General features: G+C 48.7%; 1 protein-coding gene across 1 annotated transcript in view; it reads right to left on the bottom strand.

The window, feature by feature from the left end:
* LOC144680868 (uncharacterized) overlaps nt 1-23,720 on the bottom strand; it is a 101,984-nt gene that overhangs the window by 65,893 nt on the left and 12,371 nt on the right. The window contains exons 2-3 of the mRNA XM_078542344.1: nt 21,402-21,521; nt 11,835-11,954 (exon numbers count right to left, since the gene is read on the bottom strand). Coding sequence (XP_078398470.1) covers nt 11,835-11,954; nt 21,402-21,521 — 240 coding nt within the window. The remainder of the gene's footprint in view (nt 1-11,834; nt 11,955-21,401; nt 21,522-23,720) is intronic.

Genomic DNA, 23,720 nt, shown 5'->3' on the forward strand with positions numbered 1-23,720 from the left:
AAATGGACAATTTCACATTTTCCCACTTTATATTCCATTTACCTGATCTTTGCCCACTCACTTAACCTATCTATATCTCTTCGCAGCCTCCTTATGTCCTCTTCACAACTTACTTTCCTACCTATCAAATTTCAAATGATCACAATCATTTATACCAGAGGAGAAAAGGGTGCTGATTGGTTGGCAAGTCAACTTTGAAATGTTGACAAGTTTAAAGAGCTGGCAAAAAATCGCTAAGTGTATAAATCTAATTCATTTTGTTCTAATGTTAAACTACATTGATTCCTTTATAGTCAGAGTGAACTTTGGAGTAAAGGATAGTCCTTGGCTTTCAACTTTGCCTTTAGCAGAATGAGAGATTGGTAATATTATCATAATTGTGCTATTTGGAGGAAGAGAAGGATAACAAAGATGTTTTGGATGTTAGGGTAGAACTAATGGCATATTCTGAACTGTGACCCATGACTCATGATCCCTCCTCATTCTCCTCAAACTCTTCAGTCTCTCCACTACCTTTCACATAATCAACTGCTCCTTCCTCCTCCAACACCTTTCCTCCACAGCTCCCTCTGCAGTAGTGCTCTCCCCTGGAATTGTCCCCTCCTGCCCTAAGTTCCATGGCGGGACCAGAAAGTCAGAGTGACTCCCACCGAAGTACGGGGAGGGCTGTTACATGCAATCGTGCACTCCCCACCTCATTATTTATGCATGCGCATGGTTCACGTCGAGTCCCGTGGCAGGGGTGCAGGAAGTCGGGCGCCCCGCCATCATGTCCGGGTGCCAATCATTAACACCGCCAAGACCCTGGAACAAAGATGAGCAACAGAAGGCAGCAAATTCCAGCCCCATGGTCCAGCGATGCCTCCTTGCAGCATCTCTTCCAGGTTGTCGAGGAAAGGCAGAATCTCCTGTTCCCAAGGGATGGCAGTGGAAGGCCCACAAGACTGACCATGGCAGCCTGGCAGGAGATGGCCAGGGTGGTCAGTGCCACTGGGGTCCAGAGGAGTACCACTCAACAGCGCAGGAAACGGGTGAATGATCCTCATCCTCTCCTCTAGTATAAATGAACTCTCTACTCTCCCAACTCACACATCACCATTCATTTTGTGTTTCTGGCATGGGACGTAGGTGTCACTGTCAAGGCCAGCATTTCTGTTGCCTATCCCTATATGCCCTTAAGAACATGGTGGTCAACTGTCTTACTGAACCGCTGCAGTCCATGTAGTGTGCTGTTAGCGAGGCAACGGCAGGATTTTGACCCAGCCACAGTGAAGCACAGCCATGGGGTGTAGAGCAGAGGGCAACTTGCAGGTGGTGCTGTTCCCATGTGTCTGCAGCCATTGTCCTTCTAGCTGGTAGAGCTCGTGGGCTGAAGAGTATTGTTGAAGGAGCCTTGGTGAGTTGCTGCAATGCATCTTGTAGATGGTACACTCTGCTGCCACTGTGCATTGTTGGTGGTGGGAATGAATGTTCAGGGTGGTGGATGGGGTGTCAGTCAAGCAGGCTGCTTTGTCCTGGATGGTGTTGAGCTTCTTGAGTGTTGTAGGAGCTGCACATATCCAGGTAAGTATTCCAGGAGAGTATTCCATCACACTCCTGACTTGTGCCATGCGCATGGTGGTCGGGTTTTGGGGAGTCACAAGGTCAGTTATTAGCTGCGGAATTAGCAGCCTATGACCTGCTTGTTCATCAAACATGCTTGTTACAACCGGGTGAGGAGGAATAAGATGGCCTCCCCTTTTCTCAACCGCCTCGGTTGGTCACAACAAAGGTTCGTTTAAAATTCTTACCCCCGTGAATACCTTTTCTAGTTCTAATTCACTTTTTAACAAGGAGCCAATCAAACCAGGTTTTTTTGAGTCAAAGAGAAAGTAAGTTTATTAGTTACTAAAACTTGAGGAAAAATAATAGAGGACGCGACACAGACAGTTCAGAAATAAGAAAGTTGAGTCCAAATAAAAGTTAAAAGGATATAAGAGTAAGTCCTTGACTTGTCGGTGAGGTGCAGCTTGTGGAACGTTGCAGCTGTTAAGTTAGGTGATTTCAGTAGAACTCTGGGGTTGGGTTTGTTTAGTTTTGCACTCTGTTGAAGACACCCTTTGGTTGCAGAGAGAGAGAGAGAGAGATGGCCTCCTTGTCTCTGCAGGGGTGACTTAGCAGACTGTCCTGTTTCTTCCTGCTTGCTGTCCGTCTGTTACAGACAGGGCCGTCTCTAGGTGGGTGCAGGGCCCCGGGGCAAATCACACTGTGTGGGCCCCGTAACCTTTTTAGACAAGGTTCCTCTAGTAGCTGGACACACAAGTATGTACCGCATCATTGACGGTGATAACTCTGTTGCATGTAAAACTACACCTTGCTTCCAAGGCTGAACATAATTGTAGGGCTCCTTATGTTTAGGAGAAACCCATCATCTCTATGGGGTTTTGTTATAACATTTTTACTAACACACCCCACACTCCAACTGGAGAAAACAGCCTCTCACACCAGTGGGTTCTTCCGTTCCTGCCGACATGGATGGAGATTTCAATGGTTCGCCGGCCCCATGTAGTGACACATGTGTATGTTTGGAAGCATTGGGCACAGGTGAAACCTTATAGCTCACGGCCTGTTTCTGTCAGCAGGGAAGCAGCCAGCAGCTCACTGAACTATTTTCTTTCAGAATTACCTGGAAAAACTCAGCAGGTCTGGCAGCATCGGTGGAGAAGAAAAGAGTCGACGTTTCGAGTCCTCACGACTCTTCAACAGAACTGAGTATAGTTAGGAGAGGGGTGAAATATAAGCTGGTTTAAGGTGGGCGGGGGGTTATATTTCACCCCTCTCCTAACTATACTCAGTTCTGTTGAAGGGTCGTGAGGACTCGAAATGTCGACTCTTTCCTTCTCCACCAATGCTGCCAGACCTGCTGAGTTTTTCCAGGTAATTCTGTTTTTGTTTTGGATTTCCAGCATCCGCAGTAGTTTTTTGTATTTTCTTTCAGACTAATCCTCAGAGTAATGGCAATGTGGAGGACAGCAGCAGCAGTAATCACCCTCTTAACAATAACAGCAGCAAGGGGGCCACCCACCGTGAACATCCAGAAAACCACCTCTCTGCATCCAGGGCAGCTACCTAAGGGAGGGAGCGGAGAGTGGATAAGGAAACCGAGTGTTTGGATTTCTCATAGTGTCACTACCAGCAGTTATTGTGTTATTCAGGTTATCTTATCGAAAGGGAACAGTCTCACTCAGGTAACATTGTCCTGACTTTTACACTAATGACACAGCTGGAAATGTAGACATAAAGGGAGTGTACAACACCAGCTCGGGCGTTGTGTCTGTGTCCAACACAGGAATGAACATTACAGTGGGATGGACTAATCTGCCCTCATTTGTTTGGGAGTCAGCATTAGAAGGAGAATATTGTCATGGGCAATGTATAAATGTTGTTAATCAGCTTGGTTGTAGTGATATAAGATGCTTTATTTTGTCAATCCGCGGGTATCAGAAACCTACTAAATGCCCAGCCACCATGTCACTGCCCCTGGATGGGATAATTAGAACTGAGAAACCCGAAGTAATGCTACATGATGTTACAATGGGTACGCTGGAGGTGACATACAATTTGACCAACCTCATCCTGGTCTTATTGGCTGATTGGGCAAAACAGGGAACTGAATAAAAATTGCAGCTATGGAAGTTCAGGGGGAAGGTACACTAGAGGAGTTAAAAATCATTAATACGACTGACTCACAGTCCAAGGGGAGGGCATGTTGCATGTTAGCTCGGGACTTGATAGATAATGTTTGGCCAGCAATTGAAGATATAAGATTTGGCACTGCGCCTCGTGCATATATCGGGCTGTGGAGAAATTAGACTTATCAATTTACAGGAAGAACGACAGGAATTAGTAATCAAACAGGCCGTGACAGGAGGCAAGGGAGACACGATATCATTTCTGATGAGTATAACACAGGCACACACTAATGGAACATATCGGGATGGATATAAATCCAAACCCCTGGGAATGGTAAAGGATGGGTGGGTGGATGTACCGGGCAGGATTTCATGGGCATACGGTCCCAGGGCAGAATGACACCCTTCTAATGACAACACGAGAATGTTGTACTGACTCCCAGCATTACATCACCTGCTCCTGTAATACTCCTGTAGTAACAATTCTACCACCATGGTGTTGGTCAAACCTCTTGAATGGACCTTCAAGGCTGTCCAAACCACCCCTACAGAGTGGTGCTTTCTGACAGACAGGACAAGATTCCTATATGGAGGATTAGAATGTGACAATAACCGTACCTGCTGCTTACAGATCACTGACTCCTTTACTGTGGGGGGGCTTTCACCTTGCAGGCAGGGCCCTCACTGGCTATGGTGGGGTGGTACATTAAACATTGATGACGCCCCTGGTTGAATGGCTCAGGTAGCAGTGGAAAGGGCCTTGTCACTGCCAGAGGGTCTATGGAACAAAGCCGTCAAGCAATCACAATGGGAAGGACGCAGGTGAGTCTGGCCACAGGAAAGGCTAGGGTATTGGGGGACTCAGCCAGTAATCCAGCCAAGATGGCAAGAATGCAGTATAACTAGTGGGAAGTAGGGAGGGTGGCAGAGGCCATTGCACCTGTGGCGATCTTAATAGTTAGTCTCTGTATTTGCTGTTATCAGAGGTTGATGGTATCCCAAGCAGTACAGATGGTAATGCTTGCCAGAAAAGGTATACCTCAGTATCCACTGCGACTAAAACTCCCCTCCCAGGGAATACAAGAATCGGGAACATTTAAGAAGATTTCGCAATTTAATGAAATGATGGTTCAGGGCCTAGCTTAGGTCAGTAGTGTCATGATAATAGCTGATTGTGGTTGTGGACTCCAGTATTAGATACTATACGGTGCTCTGTACTGTATGCAGGTCACCTGATCTGGGGGTTGAAGGTCAGATAGCACATGTTGGACCCTATCTTGATAGAGTTCAGATACTGCAGATATGTGTTCATGTAAGGAAAATGTGTTATCAATAAAGTTAGCTCAGCTACAATGTCGACGGCCTGTGTCCATCATTAAAAAAAGAAACAAGAAACAAGACAAGTAGGACTTAGGCAAAGCCATAGAGAACAATAGAGTAGTCGACCCAAAGCCCACCGGACTCTAGTAGGATCCCTAGAGTTTTCTGTTGGGCAGAGGATCTTGGGAATGTCCCTCCTGGGCCAGGTAGTGCCTGACCAGGGGTCCAAAAGGAGGGACTGAAATGGGGTAAGGAAATAATTTGATATTAAAACTGATATTAAGATGTGCATTAACAGCTTTTAAAAAAGACAAATGTAGTTATGAATATTAACAGCTTTAAAGTAGACAAATGCAGCTATGAAGGCTCCTTCTAAGCATGATGGGAAATAAGCCAACACATAGGCATGATGGGTATGGTACTGTGGGAACCTAACTAACAATCGCAAGTCATAAAACTTAATGACTTTCACAGGCTGGCTAAACAAATGTTAGAGTGATAAGAGCACAGACTGGGAGGCGTTAGATCCAAAGCATTTCCCAGCCTCTCAGAGAGATAACGTAGACATCTGCAGTCTGAATAATTCTGTTCATTAGGTATGTAACTGGAGATTGTACTGGACACTTTAATGAAATGTGATAACAAAAAGATATAAATATGCTACACAACCTTTGTATCAAGGAGAGACACAGTGTAGAACCAGGATGTGTCCTCCCAGCATATGCCTGAATAAAAGCGTTGCTTGCTGGAAACTCACAGACTTGGGTGGTCTCATCTTTGTACCACAGCAATTTTTTTTTAAAATTACAAACACGATGCAATAAATAATTCGACTTTAAAAAAAAATGACTGTCCGTCTTCAACGTTAAGCAAATGTTAGTTGTAAGTGCATAGTGGAAGAAAAATAAAATAAGAAGCGGAGGGTTTCAATTGCCCGGGACTGAAAATAAACACAGCAGGTGAGTGACTTGCCCTGCAGGTCGGACACTATGCACCACATGGCTGGCTTTAAAGACATTAACTAGGTCGGAATAGTTCATCTTGCCCCTCTGCGGTGAATCAGAGTTGGAATAAAAGCTGCTCTGCTGCTGCCACCCATGGTCAGTGCTGCCATCTCCAAGGGTGACAGATGGTGCTGAGCCCGCACCGTACTCCTGATCGCCCGCCCCACTGCCTTGGCAGGGATTTATCCCAGTTCGTATGGTTTTATCTGCTTTCTCTTCTACCTTTTATGAGTTTTGGCGAGGAGATACCTGCTTTGTTTATTCACTTGTATCCACCTGTAAACACGGATTTTGAGCTTAGAGTGCGAGAGACAGCGAGTCAGCTGGTATATACTACAGGCTGTATTACATCTGACACCGTGATGTCGAAGCGCGGGCCCCCCCGCCAAAGCACGGGACCTGGGGCAGCTGCCCTGATTGGCTGTACCCTAGGTTCAGCTCTGGTTACAGACGTTGGCTTCAGCGAGAGAGAAAGATAGAGAGAGGGCCTGCTTTTTTACAGCAGTGTCCTTAGAAGACTGTCTTTTCAGGGCCAGTTTTAAATTCAAAATACTGCGGAGGCTGGAAATCTGAAACAAAAACAAAAATTGCTGGAAAAACCTCGATGACTGTTTCAGTGCCGCTTCATGCTCTCATCTGGAAAAATTTATTAAATTTACTTCCAATTTCCACCCCTCCATCACTTTCACATGGCCCATCACTGACACTTCCCCTCCCTTCCTTGACGTCTCTGTCTCAATTTCTGGTGATAGACTGTCCACCAATATTCATTACAAACCTACCGACTCCCATAGCTACCTCGACTACAGCTCCTCACACCCCGCTTCCTGTAAGGACTCCATCCCATTCTCTCAGTTCCTTCGCCTCCATCGCATCTGTTCTGACGATGCCACTTTCCAAAACAGTGCTCCTGACATGTCCTCCTTCTTCCTTATCCGAGGTTTTCCACCCACGGTGGTTGACGGGACCCTCAACTGTGTCCAACCCATCTCCCGCGCATCCACCCTCACACCTTCTTCTCCCTCCCAGAACCATGATAGGGTCCCCCTTGCCCTCACTTTTCACCCCAACAGCCTCCACATTCAAAAGATCATCCTCCACCATTTCCGCCAACTCCAGCACGATGCCACCACCAAACACACCTTCCCTTCACCACCCCCGTCGGCATTCCGTAGAGACCGTTCTCTCCGGGACACCCTGGTCCACTCCTCCATCACCCCCTACACCTCAACCCTCTCCTACAGCACCTTCCCATGCAATCGCAGAAAGTGCAACACCTGCCCCTTTACATTCCCCCCTGTTCACCGTCCAAGGTCCCAAACACTCCTTTCAAGTGAAGCAGCATTTCACTTGCACTTCCCTCAATTTAGTCTACTGCATTTGTTGCTCCCAATGTGGTCTCCTCTACATTGGGGAGACCAAACACAAACTGAGTGACTGCTTTGCGGAACACCTTCAGTCTGTCCGCAAGCATGATCCAGACCTTCCTGTCGCTTGCCATTTCAACACACCACCCTATTCTCATGCCCACATGTCCGTCCTTGGCTTGCTGCATTGTTCCAGTGAAGCTCAACACAAACTGGAGGAACAGCACCTCATCTTCCGACTAGGCACTTTACAGCCTTCCGGACTGAATATTGAATTCAACAACTTCAGATCATGAACTCTCTCCTCCACTCTCACCCCTTTTTGATCCCCTTTTCTCAAATTTTTATTTTTTTATTTTTATATATACATTTTTTCCCCCACCTATTTCTATTATTATTTTTTAACTTTATTTCCATTCATTGTTTTATCCCCACCTTTTAGCCTATTTTGACCTGTTTTCCCCACACTGTTGCCTCCCCCTACCCCACCCCCTCTAGGGCCAAGTGTCACTTGCTCATTCTGCTTTCTACTCTTAATGTCACCATTAGCACCTCCTTTAGCCAGTATCAGCACCATCAACAGCCCTTCGACCTTATGTTTATGACATCTTTTGCAATCTCTCCTTTGCCTCCACCTATCACTGGCTTTCTATCCAGCTTCACCTGTCCCACCCCACTTAAACAGTATACATTTCACCACATTTCTACTTCTCGTTAGTTCTGAAGAAATCATAAGGACTCGAAATGTTAACTCTGTCTTTCTCTCCACAGATGCTGTCAGACCTGCTGAGTTTTTCCAGCACTTTTTGTTTTTGTTCCAGTTTTAAATTCATTTCTCTGACTATACCAGGCATGTCTTGCATCCAAAGTCCATTTTGCTTTCATCTCAGAAACTTTTTGACACAACAGGAGATGGTTTTTGGGCGTCTGGTGGATGTAGCTGGCTGGGGGGGTTTGCAGGGTGCAAGGGGTTGATGGGGGGGGGAGCAGTTTCCATTGTCTTCACAGAAACGCTGATTTAAGAGTCCAGCCTTTTGCATTTTATATGGTTTCCTTTCAAGTGCCTCTGTTTGAAGTGGGCCTTGACACCTCTTCAGGTGTGAAATCCCATGTCCTCTCAGGACAGGTTTGCCAATACAATCCACATAGGAATTTTCCAGAAGGGGGTCCCTTTACAGTATCAGCCATCTTTTGATCAGTGCCTTTTCTCGTAATTATTTAAAAAACACAGGTTTTCTTTAAACAGTTCGATCTGCCTGTAGTTAGTTGTAGGTTGTGGGCTGACCTCACTCTGACATTGTGTTGGCTGCCATGACAGCGCTCACAATCCATCTATATATCTTTATGCAGGAGAAGACAGCCCACAACAGGAGGGAGAGAGATCAGACGGGAGGGGGGATGTCTGAGCTCAGGCCCCTCACTCATTTCAGACAGCAGGCTACCGAGCTGGCAGGGTGGATCGTGTCCGTGCTTGTGCCGATGGCCAGGGCAGCCTCCCCCAAGCATCTAGTGAGGAAGCACACTTAATTCCGAGAACCTTGGAAAATCAAGATGATTGATGAGTGCAGCCTAGGCCGTCACTCATTCTCTCCTCTCCATTCTAGGTGCCAGCAGGAAGAGGGAGAGGCTAGCCCCCACACCAGAAGTAAGCCCCAGTCCCCAGGACACCTCAGAGGAAGACGAGGACTACTTCACACCTTTAGAGCCGTCACAGCATTCACCTGCACCCTCCACCAGCCCAAAGACATACACCTCCATGGGTCATATATCTAGTTTAGGCTTGGATGGTCACCTCACAGACAGGTGTCCACAGCAGGCGGAGGCAGAGACAGCCACGGTCTCTGGCACTTGAAGGATTGCTGGAGAAGAGGCCCCTGCTATGTTAGAGTCAGATGATGAGCCTCTGGAAGTGGCCATGGAAAAGATGCTGCAGTATCAAAGAGATGCAGGGGGATATCAGGCAGAAATGTCAGAGGACCTCAACAGCGTGGCACACAAGGTGGAGGAGTGTGTTTGCGTGCTCTTGGATGTCATGGCTCTGACACGGGAAGGATGGTGGCTCCATGGAGACCCTGGTCCAGCAGAATACACAGTTTCTTCGGATACACACTCTAACCTGCACTCCATCCCTCTAGCCATGAATGAGAGGGGGACAGGGCACCTCAAACTCCCTCCTTGCGCCTGTCCCTTCTCCTCAAGTCAGGGATAGGACCTCGGGCATCCAAAGGGAGAAGGAGCGTCAGGTGGACACCCCGGGAGCATCCACCCAGGACACTCCAAATTTTCCAGGTGTTCCCAATCCCTTCTGCCTGTGAGCCCATTAGCTCCAGTTTCTGTGGCCTTGGAGAGTGGACCTGCCCCTGAGCAGGAGATCCAAAGAAGATTGGGGCTCTCCAGCCCTCGGACCTCCAGATATCGAACTTCCAGAGGACACCCGCCAAAGTCATCACAGACAAGATGGCATGTTAGTCAGCAGGCTGCCTCCACCTCTGCTGCTGATGTCGGGAACGCACCCAGACAAAGTGGTAGAGTGAAGAAAATTAAGAAGTTTTGAATGCACACTGGTGGCATGGGTGTACCATCACTGTATTTAGTTTTGGCACTTGTAAATATATGTTAGCTTGCACTGATTGGAAGTCTCCTGGATTCATTCTTGCTGCTAGTTGTTTTAATGGTTACGCACACTCCACCCCTTCCAGGCGAAAGATGTCCTGGGGGACCAAGGTTGGGTGTTCCTCCCCTAATACATGCTGCACATGGAGACATCGCTCTTTGACAAGGGTGATGACAGCCATGTGTGAGAAGCCTCCCTCTCACACTGTTTCGCTTGCCTCCACTGCCCTTGAGACTCTGTACAGAGACCTGTAATAATAGAAAGACTAACCACATCAGCCCTTGTCAGGCAGGTCCATTTCTCAGGAGGATGGAGATTTGCAGTTGTGAGTTGTCTGCCATTCACCTGTATTCCCATTGTAGCATTCCCCTTCCTCTCCATCCCTAACTCTGACTGGGGTCAATGGCAAATGGCTCAGAGCGAAAGCAACTCTACACCTTGCTAGGATCTCGTTGTTGTGAGAACCCCCTGGGCCAGACTTGCTGCCATGTGGCCTTCACCAGACAGTGAGGAATTGCAAAGCAAAATGCTGTCATACAGTTTCCCCATGATTATTAGGGTTTCCCTTCAGTTGTCTAGTTGTGCTGACCTTCAGCTCCACCCACCTGAGAAGACCCTCCCTCCACCTCGATGTTTTGCAGTTGGACATCGAGGGCATTGCCTTGCTGGTGAGCTGCCTGTGTCTCAGAATGGTGCGTGTCACATATCAGATTGTCTCCAACGCCCTTTACCCTCCTCCTGTCACCCACCAACTTGCCCCACATCGCCATCGACACCCCCCTCCCCCGCCATGTGACATGTTCAGTCTCCCCTCGGTAACCCTTGAGCCTCCCCTCATCATCCTGGGTCCTATCACTGTCAACTTGGACATGTCTTCCCTCCCTGCTGGCCCACCCACTCACCATGCCTATGCCCACCCTGATCCTCCCGTAATCCATGCCACCATCCTTGCCCCCCTCAATGACACTCCAGATGAAAACTACACCTGCTATACACACACTCTAGCCCTACCAGCCTACCGCATCCCGTTATCCCCTCTTATAGTCACCGCCCTTCCTATCATCAGCACCCTCGTTCTCCCCCCAGGATTCCAACATTGACTCAATGGACCCCTCCCTCTGAAACACTCTGTCCCCACCCACACACCCCCATTCACTGTCCACCTTCCCCTTCATGCTTTCCTCCCTCCCCCAGCCTCTTCATGCTTTCCTCCCTCCCCCAGCCTCTTCATGCCTTCCTCCCTCCCCCAGCCTCTTCATGCTTTCCTCCCTCCCCCAGCCTCTTCATGACTTCCTCCTTCCCCTTTCCCCTTCATGCTATTCCCCCCTCCCTCAGCCCCTTCCTTCCGCCCCCACGCCTTTCAACCATCCCCGTGCCCTTTGTGTCTTCCACCTAACTCCCACCCACCTTCGTCTCCCCCGGACCCCCATCCAACTTTGTGTCTTCCGCGTGCACCATTCCTGCAGTCATCTCCAGTAGTGCAGGCAGTGTCGACTCTAAGGTAAGTGCTCTAAAATTCTCCCTCGCCAGGTGCACGCCACGTTTGTGAAGCCGTAGGATGGTGTAAATTCCCATTGACGGGGCGGAAGATTTGACGCGGGCACACGGTTCGGGTCTATTGGGGTATTAATGAACATGCATGTGATGCAAAATGGGTTCCTGTCGAGCTTTTGTGGGAAAGTCTACCTGCCATCAACCCGCCATGAAAGTCAGGAGAGGAAGATGCCGACTTCATTTCCCAACATTGGGAAACCAATTTCTTACATTCTACCATTCCGCCCCTTGATTTTGGTGTTTCCTGTGGCACATTATTATGTAAAAGGCACAAACTTGCTTTTTCCTGTATTGTTCTACTCACCATTACCCTCCACTAAGAGATTGACCAGTGATAGAGATGCCTTCCTCTGCACTTCTAAATCATTGGACTGTAACAAGGCATAATATGGCTCCAGGTATTCTTCAGGTAATTCATTCTTCACTGCAAAAAGTAATAGACTGATTAATAACAATCCATAGTAATAATGACCAGTTTTTGTCTGACCAGTCTGTTTTGATTGGTCAGTTTAAGGGGCGCATCTGTTGATGGTCTATTTGCTGTGCGGTGTCTGGCACACACAGAGGTATGTGGAGGACCGGGACACCTGACCAATGGTTCGTAATGGTGGCAGCGAAAGAAAACAGTGGACTGTAAAGGGAGCCCAACAACCAAGTTAGGTTGGCTGGAGAGATTGTTTCTGTGAGGTATGGGATGCGATTGATGGGAGAGTTGGAATGAGGATGGTATGGGAGGCATGGCATAGAAATGATGGAATAGCATGGGATGTGGTGACATTGGAGGAGGGATGGCATGAGAGGGGTGGGTGAGATGATGGAATTGGTCTGCAGCAAAAATGGAGGGGGTAATTATTTGATACAACATGTCATTCGAAAGCTATTCTTCGTGCTAGAAATGAAAATTCACTAGATTTAAATGAAAATAATTTAGAAAAACGGTCAGGTGAATTAGAAGAATACACCAGCATTTATTCAATAAACAAAGATGATAACTGTCTATACCCTCCAGAGGTTCTACCACAGTCTAACTCCAATGGGCATACCACACTACAAACTGGAAGCAGCAGTTATAATGTTGACACAAAACTTGAATCCTAAACAAGGATTTTGTCATGGAACAAGACTGGTGGTTTGGAAGCTGTTTTCTTCAATGATAGAGGTTAAAATTATACTGAGCAGATTTCAAGAAAGTAGAATGCTTATTCCTTGAGTAACATTGAGCCCATCATGTCTAAACCTGCCTTTTCAACTCAGGGCTGTCAGTTAGACTGTCATATTCTATGGGCGGAATTGTCCGAGAATTGCACTAAGTGCGGTCACGGGCATGAGAAACGACGTTTTTTCACACCGTGCTGTCCCCTTCCCGCCTTATAAATTATTCAGTCATTGGAAACATGCCATTTCGCTGGCGGGCAGCCTCTGATTGGCCCACCACACCATTACCTCACCATTTCCTCACTTCGGGCGCCATATTTAAATTGCAGCTGTCTGCACAGTTCTCAATGTTTCAGCCCAGGACTGGTCCAGTGAAGACATGGCCCCAAAAGCCAAGAAGAATGCAGCCCCCCGATTCAGTGACACATCTCTGGAAAGCCTTTTGGACGCTGAGAAGGCCCGTCACGATGTCCTCTACACCCATTCTGACCGCAGGAGGTCCATCAGTGTCACCACTCCGGCTTGGGAGGCAGTGGCAGTGGTGGTCAGTGCCAACACTGTACACAAGAGGTCGGCCATCCAGAGCAAAGAAAGGACGAATGATCTCACCCATGCTGACAGGGATAAGTCAACCATCTTATCAATCTCAATTCACCCACTCACAAACCCATCACACATTCACTGGCATCTCACTCACAGCCAGCTGAATGGACATCACCACTCACTCTCTCAAGCACACCCTCACATCTCCATCTGGCCTCATCTCCTCTGGAGATCGCCTCCTCATCCTGTCCTTGGCTCCACTCAGCACACATGCACGCCTGGCATCCTTCTCATCTGGCCTGGCATGTGCCTTACCCACACTCTCTCCATCTGTCTTTATGCAGGACAAGATCATGCACAATCAATGGGAGAGGTGACACCCTCTGTGGGCTGCAGTGCTCCAACAGACCTGTTTAGGCATCAAAACCTCATTTTCTATATGCTAGTCTTTTGCTCCACCAAAGTCCAGGTTGCGGCATGAGCCATCTCTCTGCTGCAGTCTGAGGCCGCCGCACGGGCATCATCAGCCTCATCCACTGTGGGTAACCCTTATCCCCGAGCAGCCAACCCTGCAGCCTCTGTGGACCCTGGAAGATGTCAGGGATCTGAGACCTGCTGAGGATGTAGGAGCCGTGGACACTCCCTGGGAATCGTGTGCTGACCTGCAGGATATGTTTGTGGTGGTCGCACAGCAGCTGAACATTCAGCGAGTGGGAGCTTTGCGGTTCACATACCGGACCGCTTGTTTCCACAGAGATCTAAGTGTCACATGAGTGCAGTCGATGGCACCCTGCACCTGTGGAAAACCAAAAATTTGTGCAAATCCCAGCGCTCTTACTTCCTGGCTTGCCTGATCCCGGTCGAAATGGACAAAGTTTTGTGCCTCCGCGAAGGCGGCGTTCATGACCTCATGGATGTACTTGTGGGTGGAGGCTTGTGAGATCCTGAACAGGTTACCTGTGAAGCCCTGGAAGGAGTCACTGGCGTAAAGATTGAGCGCTGCAGTCACTTTCACGGCCACTGGCAGTGGGTGCCCTCCAAGTCCACGTGGTGCCAAATCCTGCAGCAGATATGTGACCGGCCAGTTCCCTAGACATGCGCAGTCTTCAACAACACTGGTTGTTGGTCATCTGCATGAATGACAGGTGCCATCTATAGACTCTGGGCCTAGCGAGGCACCTACGAACGACGGCTTGCTGCGGGTCTTCAGCTGCATGCGCAGGAGACCCTGCCGCCCCTTCATCTTGAGGGTGGTGCTCCTCCCTTTAGCGAGCCAGTCACCTCTGTTGCATTCTTCTCCTTCTTCTCTGCCTCTTCCTTGATGTCCAACAGGCGATCCTCACGAGCGCTGCGCAAGGTTGTGCTCACTTACCTCCGAGTTCCCCTTGAAGTTCAGGTTGCCAGGTGCACGCCTTTTAAAGGTGGTTGTGAAGCACGTCGTCCTGAAGTCACGCCAACGTGGATGGTAAATTTGACGTGGGGGGTGCTGATTTCAGCATTCAGACACAATGATGAGATGCAAATGCATTAAAATTAAATTCCCGACGTTGGACAGCGGGAGACGTGACCCGCCATTGACGTGCAGAGCGGACAATCATAAACTGGTTTCACGACGGCGTAAAACCACTTTTTGGCCTTCTTGTCATATTGTCCGCTCATGCCACCAAACATGCCCGCCACCAACGGGAACAGAAAATTTCACCCATGACTATAAAAAGGTCAGATTCTTCCTAAAGTTTGTATTCATTTTCCAAGGCCTATTATTACACATGGGCAGCTTTATATAGCTTTTTCCAGAGTGAGAAGTTCGGTTTCTATTTAAGTCTTTGATGAAAGAATAAGTAGAAATCCTGTGTTTAACTAAGTACGGTTGCAATAAAGATACTAATATGACTGCAAATGTTCAGTGGGTCTCTGCGAGTTGTATGTAAACACAACTCAACACTCTAAGTTTGGAAAGATTTAATCTTGTTCAAATTAACAGTCCAAAGTTTTCCCTACATTAGTTTTACGTTCATGAACTCATTCAGAGAAGCCACGAGAATAGAAAATGTAGGAAATGTACTGTTTGATTAGTGTAATGAGAATTGGTGTTCTTTTAAGATTAAAGACCCAGACTTCCCAAGGTTCTACCCCAATCTTCTCCTCCCAATCAGATTGCACTGACATGGTGTCCTAACTCGGCCAGAATTTCTGCACCCAGTTTCTTCAGCACATGTACGAAACCACAGGTTAACTGTTACTGCCCGTCCTCAGAACTGGTTTTGTTTCAGAAATCCAGCATTGTTAGCTTTTTTGGTTTTTATAAATGGCCTGAATTTTGAAGTTAGCTGCAAAGAAAGGATGCTCACCGCTGACCTCATAAAAACCTGCCCACAAAAATCCAACAATCTCTGTTGTGTGATTTTCCCCTTTCACCACAGCAGTGCAAATTTGACACCAAGGGCAGAATTTTGCCGTTGGCGTGCGGGGGCAGGACCTGCACACCGACGTGTAAAATGATGCGCAGTGACGTTGGGTGAGCGTCCTGGTGTCACCAAGCGCCATCGTGATATTTCGCTGGGCGGGCGCACGATGATATCCGATGCGCGTCCACCAATAATTAACCGGCCACTTAAGGTCCTTGAGGTGCCAATCGACAGCAATTTTTCAGCACCCCTGTGATCTTCGGGTCTGCGCATGGGCACAATGGGCAGGTGGGTAGGACACATTTGTATAAACCTCATCCACGGGCGGGATGAGAGGGCTCACTGGAGTCGCGAGTGTGTTCTGTCAAATATTGATTTTTCAAAGTTATTGATACTTACCTGTGGGATCTGCAATACTTCAAAACACATACCAGCTTGGAATGGACTCACAGCCCTCAGGTCAGCACTCTGCAGTGAAGAATCTTTTTGGAGCCTGCAGGTTTCAGGAAGCCTTCCCTTAGCCTGGAAATGGGAGTTGAACTCTCCACTGGAGGCATCTCCTCTGAGGAGGAAGGGAGGGATAGAAGGGGGAGAAGGCCAGGAGTACACATTCAGCCTCCAGGGGAGCCACCTTTGGGAGGACAGGCACAGGCACAAGGAGTGTAGGGCCAAGAGGTAGTCCAAGGCAGAAGGGGCTGCAGAAGACGCCACTATCCTGCTGCCAGGGTTTACAGGCGGCGAAGCAGCTACCTCAATATGTCTGGGGTGCAGTGCCGAAGGAGGCTCCGTCTCTCAAGGGAGACAGTCAACTATATCTGTCAGATGATTGGCCCTGAGATCTCTGCGAACTGTGTGGGTGGACTCCCCATGCCAGTGGCTCTAAAGGTCACAGCTGCCCTCCACTTCTATGCCTCTGGCTCCTTCCAGGGCTCGTGGGTGATCTTTACGGTGCCTCCCAATCAGCTGTCCACACTTGTGTCAAGCAGGTTACAGATACTCTGTTCAGGCGTGCATTGATCTTCATCCACTACCGTTGGGACCAGGCAAGTCAGGCACAGCGAGCCAGATGCTTCATGGCCTTGCTGGCTTCCCCCGTGTCCAGGATGCCATCGACTGCACACATGTGGCCATCAAGGTGCCAGCAGGTGAGCCCGGTGCCTTCGACAACAGGAAGGGCTTCCACTCCATGAACGTGCAGATAGTGTGTGATCACAGGATGTTGATTCTACAAGTCTGTGCAAGGTACCCAGGCAGCTCCCACGACGCCTACATCCTCAGACACTCCCAGGTGCCGGGGCTCTTCAGTGCTCCAGCTCGGCTGGATGGATGGCTGCTGGGTGACAAGGGCGATCCCCTCAGAAGGTGGCTCATGATGCCTCTCTGCCATCCAAGAACAGAAGCTGAGCAATGGTACAATAGGAGCCACGGCACCACAAGGGCTGTGGTGGAGAGAGCCATCAGTCTCCTAAAAATGCGCTTCAGATGCCTGGATCGCTCAGGGGGCACACTCCAGTACCCCCCAGATCGTGTCTCAGTGACAGTGGTCGCATGCTGCGCTCTACACAATCTTGCGCTGGAAAGGGGGGATACAGTGGACGATGAAGACGTTGACGCAGTGGCTGCGGCTGCACATGATGAGTCCAGCAGTGAGTCCGAGGATGAGCACACAACAGGAAATGCAGAGGGGGTAGATGCTGACCCGGGCATACTCCGAGGAGGCAGGGGCACCAGGAGACTTTAATCCAACGTACCTTCAGCTAGCACACTACATATGGACTTCCAGGACAAGCCTGGGCTGCAGGCTCCATACTCGATACCTAAGTGCAAAATCTGCCTGGATAGGAACATTAACTAGGGGCCTTGTTAATAAAGCTGAATGTCCCACAAATCACTTATAACATTTTTGGAAATCATCCACCTGCGGAAAAAAAGAGGCACCCACAGCCTTGGTGACATTTCTGAATTTAATATTACAACCACAGGAACTTAAGAAAACAAAATTACAAAGGTGTTAAAAATCACACCAACTCACAAAGACCTCATCTCGGGCCAACACAAAAGCACCAGTGATAAACCCGTGGTGTGCCTAAGGTGCCTTATGTTTACTTTTTCGTGTGCTACGTCTTGGTGCTGCCTCCTCACTGGGATTGGCATCTGAGACAGCCTGCTGACTCTGCTGTCCTGTTGGCCTCGATGACCTTGGTGGCCGTCCTCTGGCCTGTGGAGCCTGTGCTGGCCCTGCCTGGGAGGGAGCTGCCAGTTCCACTGCTGTCATCTCACCAGTCGTCGCAGCCTCATCGGATGAAATGGTCACTGGCAGAGGGGTGGAGGAGCTGCTGCCCTCACCTGGAGCACCCTGAGAGGAGCCCACAGAGATGACAGGCAGCAGCTCCTCCACCCCTCTGCCAGTGAGGAGCTAACGTGAGGTCGCTTCGGACCTCCCTGCTCACCGTGGATGGGTGGGCACTGAGCTGGGAAACTTGATACCCAGACCATCTGCCACACTGGCACTGACCAGCTGAGGTCAATGCCAATGTGAGGGCTTGCTGGTCCGAGCGCATCCCCAGGAAGCCCTGATTGGTCTCCTGGAGGAGGCTCTCCACAAGAGTCGCCACTCTCTCCATGGAGGACGCATGGCGCTTGGCCATGAGGCTCATTACATCGGCAATGGTCCATGTAGACTCTTCCACCATGGACACCAAGCCAAGTATAGCCTCATGTATCTCCACCGGATGCTCCCGCACACCTGGCCGCATTTCCTGTGTTTTCTGCATTGCTGACAGAGGCACATCAGCAGCCACCGACTAAGCATGTGCCCGGTCCCCTGCAGTCCTCCGATTGCTGGCACTATGGGCACTCTCTGTCTCTGCCAGCTCCTCCAGCGACTGTGAAGTTCCCTCACCGCTGTGCCCCGAGACACTAGCCGATGTTCTAATTCCCGCCGAGGTGCTAGTATCTGCTCTGGTGCCTGCCCGGCAGAGATGGTGTGACGCTGGTGAGTCCGAGACTTCAGGGCCCTCAGGTGTGAGAGGGGGCCTCTGCTGCTCCTCCTCCCGGCCCTGCTTCGCTGATGCTGAAAGGAAGAACAAGGACATTAGATCCGTTAACGTGGAGACAATGTCAATGTGCACCCCTGTCCCCCACATCATTTTGCGCTCATCCTTCCATAAGCAATGGTCAAGCCATGTTGCAAACTTCAATCAATGAACATTCAGCACTGCCATAGCTGTTGGGAGAACAATGGTGACCTCACTGCTCGGTATACATAGCTGCTCCTGGCACCCCAGCCTCACCGACACCAGTGGACCTGGGCGCATGGCACCTCTCCAAATCTAGGGCCTCCTGCTTGAAGTGGCTGAGAATTGCTAACTGTGCTGGCCCTCCGCCAGTCCTCACCCGCTCGGCGGCATTATGCGCATTCTTCTCCTGAAAAGGAGATAAGAGAATTGATTAGTGCTACTGGTACCTGGACTCTCTTTGTGAATGGCTCACCCCAACCAGAGTGGGACATTGCAGGGCTCCTGTGCCTCCTCACTCTGCTGCTGCTGAACATTCACACGAAGATGCTAGGCCTGCTCCCCCCCCATTACCCCCTTGGCCAAATGCTGCCTACATCACATTTGGCAACACACAGTCTAACCTTCCATAGCAAGGAGGCACAAGCACGTGGAGCGCAGAGGACCTCAGATCAATCGGTGCCACACCACCTTGAAGCTCCCCTCCCAACATGTCAGCACCCTGTCTTTGACATATCCTGGAGTTCCAGCACTGCACCTAGGTGCAGCTCCTCCAGGTTGCCCCCAAAACATTAATGTGGGTCTCAGTGCACCACATGTTGCGGGGGCAGAACCCATCTCTTCACCATCCTCTCAGGGTGACCTTGGCATGGGCAATATCTGCTGGCCCACCCAGCGAAGGACACATACCGTCAATGATTCAATGCAGTCACTACACTCAGACTTGGGCTGGGGGGGTGGTCACCGGTGGGGGAGCCTACCTGCTGGGTTAAGTGACCAATGCCAACATGGTACTCACCGTTTCCGAGCGCAACAGGTCAACAGGTGCGGCACTGGATCCAGGTGCGCCGCACCACGTCGCGGGAGCTCACCACCTCCGCCACCTCCTCCCAGGCACGTTTGGTCATGTGGGGGGGGCCTCCTCCTCCTGTCCTGGGGTACAAGCACCTCCCGCCGTGCTGCCACCTCCTCGAGGAGGAAGAAAAACGAGGGGCACAGTGCCCCCCTGCCCTACCCTCCTGCTCACCAGCAGCGCTCTGGGAGGCCCTTCCACTGGCCACGATTCACAGCCTTTGAAAGGCTGCAGCAGCCTTTTTAAAACAGGCTGCCCGCTCGCCATTGGACCCGGTGGTCATTGCAGTCCCGCCGCCGCCCGCCCACTCCCGCTGTCCTCGGGAGCCGCGATTCACGCTGGGTGCGCCTTAATTGGCCCGCCCACGTAAAATGGCAGCGCAGACCCAATTGCAGGTGGTGATCGGCTCCCTTCCTGCCCGCGCCCACTCCTGCACGGCCCACCCAACAGGCAGAAAATCCTGCCCCATGCCAAGGAGATCTCCAGGCATTCAGCAGCAGTGAAATCAGCAGCAATGAAATGTTCACAGACATCAAACCAGGAAGCTCAAAGCACTCAATATCCTTCACTTTTAATTTAAATATTCAGAAAGCAAAATAATTGATTATTTTTGTATTAAGCTAGAAGGTAAAATAAATATAAACTTTCAAAAACGAAACTAAAATAACTTCTGTTTTCAAAAGTGGATATTTTTGTCATTATGGAGAAATTTGGCAAAATTCGCTATTTAGGGTGTTTAGCAGTAATTATGGCTATTGAAAACACAGTTGTACCTCGTTCAACAGGAACTTTTTCAAGGATTTTTTTCAGTGAGACTAAAAACATATAAGTGGATGTTTAATTCAGTTGATTTCTAATGTTAGCAGTCCAGGCAGTGTATCAACAGCATACCCTCTGGAGAAGGGGAGAATTACTGACAGCAACTTATGGATTCCTGTGTTATTCTGCATATATGTGCATAAAACCTGCATAATCATGTTCATTTTTAACAATCCCAAAGAGTGCCTTACCTCTCCCAAAGATATCCTGGTATCCTAACCCAAGGGGTACCTTACCTCTCCAAAGGGGTATCCTGACTATCTATAAGAATCCACCAAGTTCAGACCTCCTCTTACCTGTTCTAATCTGCACATTCTGGATTCCACACTCCTGTTCTTCCAAAACCTCACTTCAGGATGGGCAGCTGGTGATTTAACTGGTCAGCTACTTCCATGAATTGTGCATGCGCAAACCTGGCCCAACTCTAGCCCCACCCCAGCAAAGCTGGGAAATGCCAAGTTCAGGGGGTGGGACTTAGAATTTTCAGCCATCTCTGGGATTTTTGCCATGATGGAGAGGTTCTCCGGGCCAAATGCTACTAATGGGCTGAGATGCCTTCTTCAAACCATTTCAGAAATGTTGTCACCCTATACATCTGCTGCCCATTAAATCGTTCACGTCCCTTTAAATTTCCCTGACACAATTTTCTGCTCTCATCATCAATGTGCTCTTTCCACCTTCCTCATCTGTGCCTGAAGCTATGCTGATGGGTGTGCCTCAGAAAATTAAGTGTAGATATTACTCAATCTGAATCCTACTTCTAACCATCTGGATATAAACTGCTGTAATGACCCAATATCTAGTTAACATGTCCTTAGTAAGCTATCTTTTAAAACATTAAAAGAAAACATACTCACACTGCTCACTGATGTGTAAGTAGTAGAGAGCAGCTGATTGCTGTAGACTAGGGTTTTCAGAAGCAGCTAATGTCTGCAAGGCCTCCAAGCACTCTGTGTCAATCACTTTACTTTCTGAAGCTGTAGAGACAAATGAAACAGGTTGGTCATTTTACAGATGAGTCATAGGGATTGTTGCACTGTGAGATATTAGTGCGCAAACGGTTAATGTTTGTGTGAAATTCTACTGACTGCCATTTAATGGAATCAGGATCCTAACTTTTGGACTGTGATCTTACCGTATGCTTTCCTGAAGAGGTGTTCCCAAGTACCTGTCTCATCTGAGCATATTTTTTTTTCAGTCATGGGATGTGGGCATCGCTGGCTAGGCAGGCATTTATTTCCCGTCCCTAATTGCCCTTGTTAAAGGCCATTTAAGAGTCACCCATATTGCTGTGGGTCTGGAATCACATGTAGGCCAGACCAGGTAAGAACGACAGATTTCCTTCCCTAAAGGACATCAGTGAACTTGATGGGTTTTTACAACAATCGGCAATGGTTTCATGGTCATCATTAGACTTTTAATTCCAGGTTTTTTATTGAATTCAAGTTTCACCACCGGCCGTGCTGGGATTTGAACCCGGGTCTCCAGAGCATTACCCTGGGTCTCTGGAATACTATTCCAGTATAAAAGGGTTCACAAGATGAAATATTAAATTAAATGGGCAAAATAAGCTTAGTCAAAAAGGTAGGCTGAAAAGAACATTTTAAAACAGGAGAGAGAGATGCAGAGAGGTTTAGGGAGGGAATTTCAGACTTGGGGCCTAAGTAGCCAATTCAAATTGACAACTGATATTCTGGAACCCAGAAGAGAGTTGTAGTATAAGCGTCTGACACATAAAGGATTAACATGGGACTGAGCACAGTACCGCCCACACAGTGATGTAAGAAAACACCTGACCCGCACCTAGGGGTCCAGCGTAATGCTGGACAGAATCATGTGTAGAAGCAAGCATGGCGATAGCTCCTAGCTTCTAGTAGTTAATAAATAGAAACATAGAAACTAGGAGCAGGAGTAGGCCATTCGGCCCTTCGAGCCTGCTCCGCCATTCAATATGTTCATGGCTGAACCTCTATCGGAACGCCATATTCCCGTTTTCTCCCCATACCCCTTGATGCCTTTAATATCCAAAAATGTATCAATTTCTTTCTTGAATATACTCAGTGACCTGGCCTCCATAGCCTTTTATGGTAGAGAATTCCACAGGTTGACCACCCTCTGAGTGAAGAAATGTTTCCTCATTTCAGTCCTAAATGGCCTGCCCCATATCCTGAGACTGCGGCCCCGGTTCTAGACTCCCCAGCCAAGGGAAACACCCTCCCTGCATCCAGTCTGTCTAGCCTTGTTAGAATTTTATGTGTTTCAATCAGATCCCCTCTCATTCTTCTAAACTTTAGTGAATACAGGCCCAGTAGAACCAACCTGTCCTCATTCGACAGTCCTGCCATCCCCGGTTTCAGCCTAGTGAACCTTCGCTGCGCTCCCTCTATGGCACGTATATCCTTTCTTAGGTAGGGAGACCAAAACTGCATGCAATACTCCAGGTGTGGTCAACAAGGCCTTGTATAACTGCAGTAAGACGTCCCTACTTCTGAACTCAAATGCTCATGCAATGAAGGCCAACATATCATTTGCCTTCCTAATTGCTTGCTGCACCTGCCTATTTACTTTCATTGACTGGTGTACAAGGACACCCAGATCCCTTTCTACATCCACATTTCATAATATATCACCATCTAAATAATACTCTGCCTTTCTGTTCTTCACACTGAAGGGTATAACTTCACATTTATCCACATTATACTACATCTGCCATGTGTTTGCCCATACACACAAATTGTCTAAATCGCCCTGAAGTCTCCTTGCATCCTCCTCACAACTCACAACCCCGCCCAGTTTTGTGTCATCAGCAAACTTGGAAATATTGCATTTGGTTACCTCTTCCAAGCCATTTATATATATCATGAATAGCTGGGGCCCAAGCACTGATCCCTGCGGTAGCCCACTAGTCAACGCCTGCCATCCAGGAAAAGACTCATTTATTCCCATTCTCTTTCTGGTCTGTCAACCAATTCTCAATCCGTGCCAGTATATTACTCCCAATCCCATGTGTTTTAATTTTGCCCACTAGCCTCTTATTTGGGACCTTATGAAAAGCCTTCTTGAAATCCAAATACACCACATCCACTGGTTCTCCCTTATCTATTCTACTAGTTACATCATCAAAATACTCCAGGAGATTAGTTAAGCATGTTTTCCCTTTCATAAACCCATGCTGA

This window comes from Cetorhinus maximus, chromosome 5, assembly GCF_964194155.1.
Source record: "Cetorhinus maximus chromosome 5, sCetMax3.hap1.1, whole genome shotgun sequence".
Classification (NCBI taxonomy): Eukaryota; Metazoa; Chordata; class Chondrichthyes; order Lamniformes; family Cetorhinidae; genus Cetorhinus; species Cetorhinus maximus.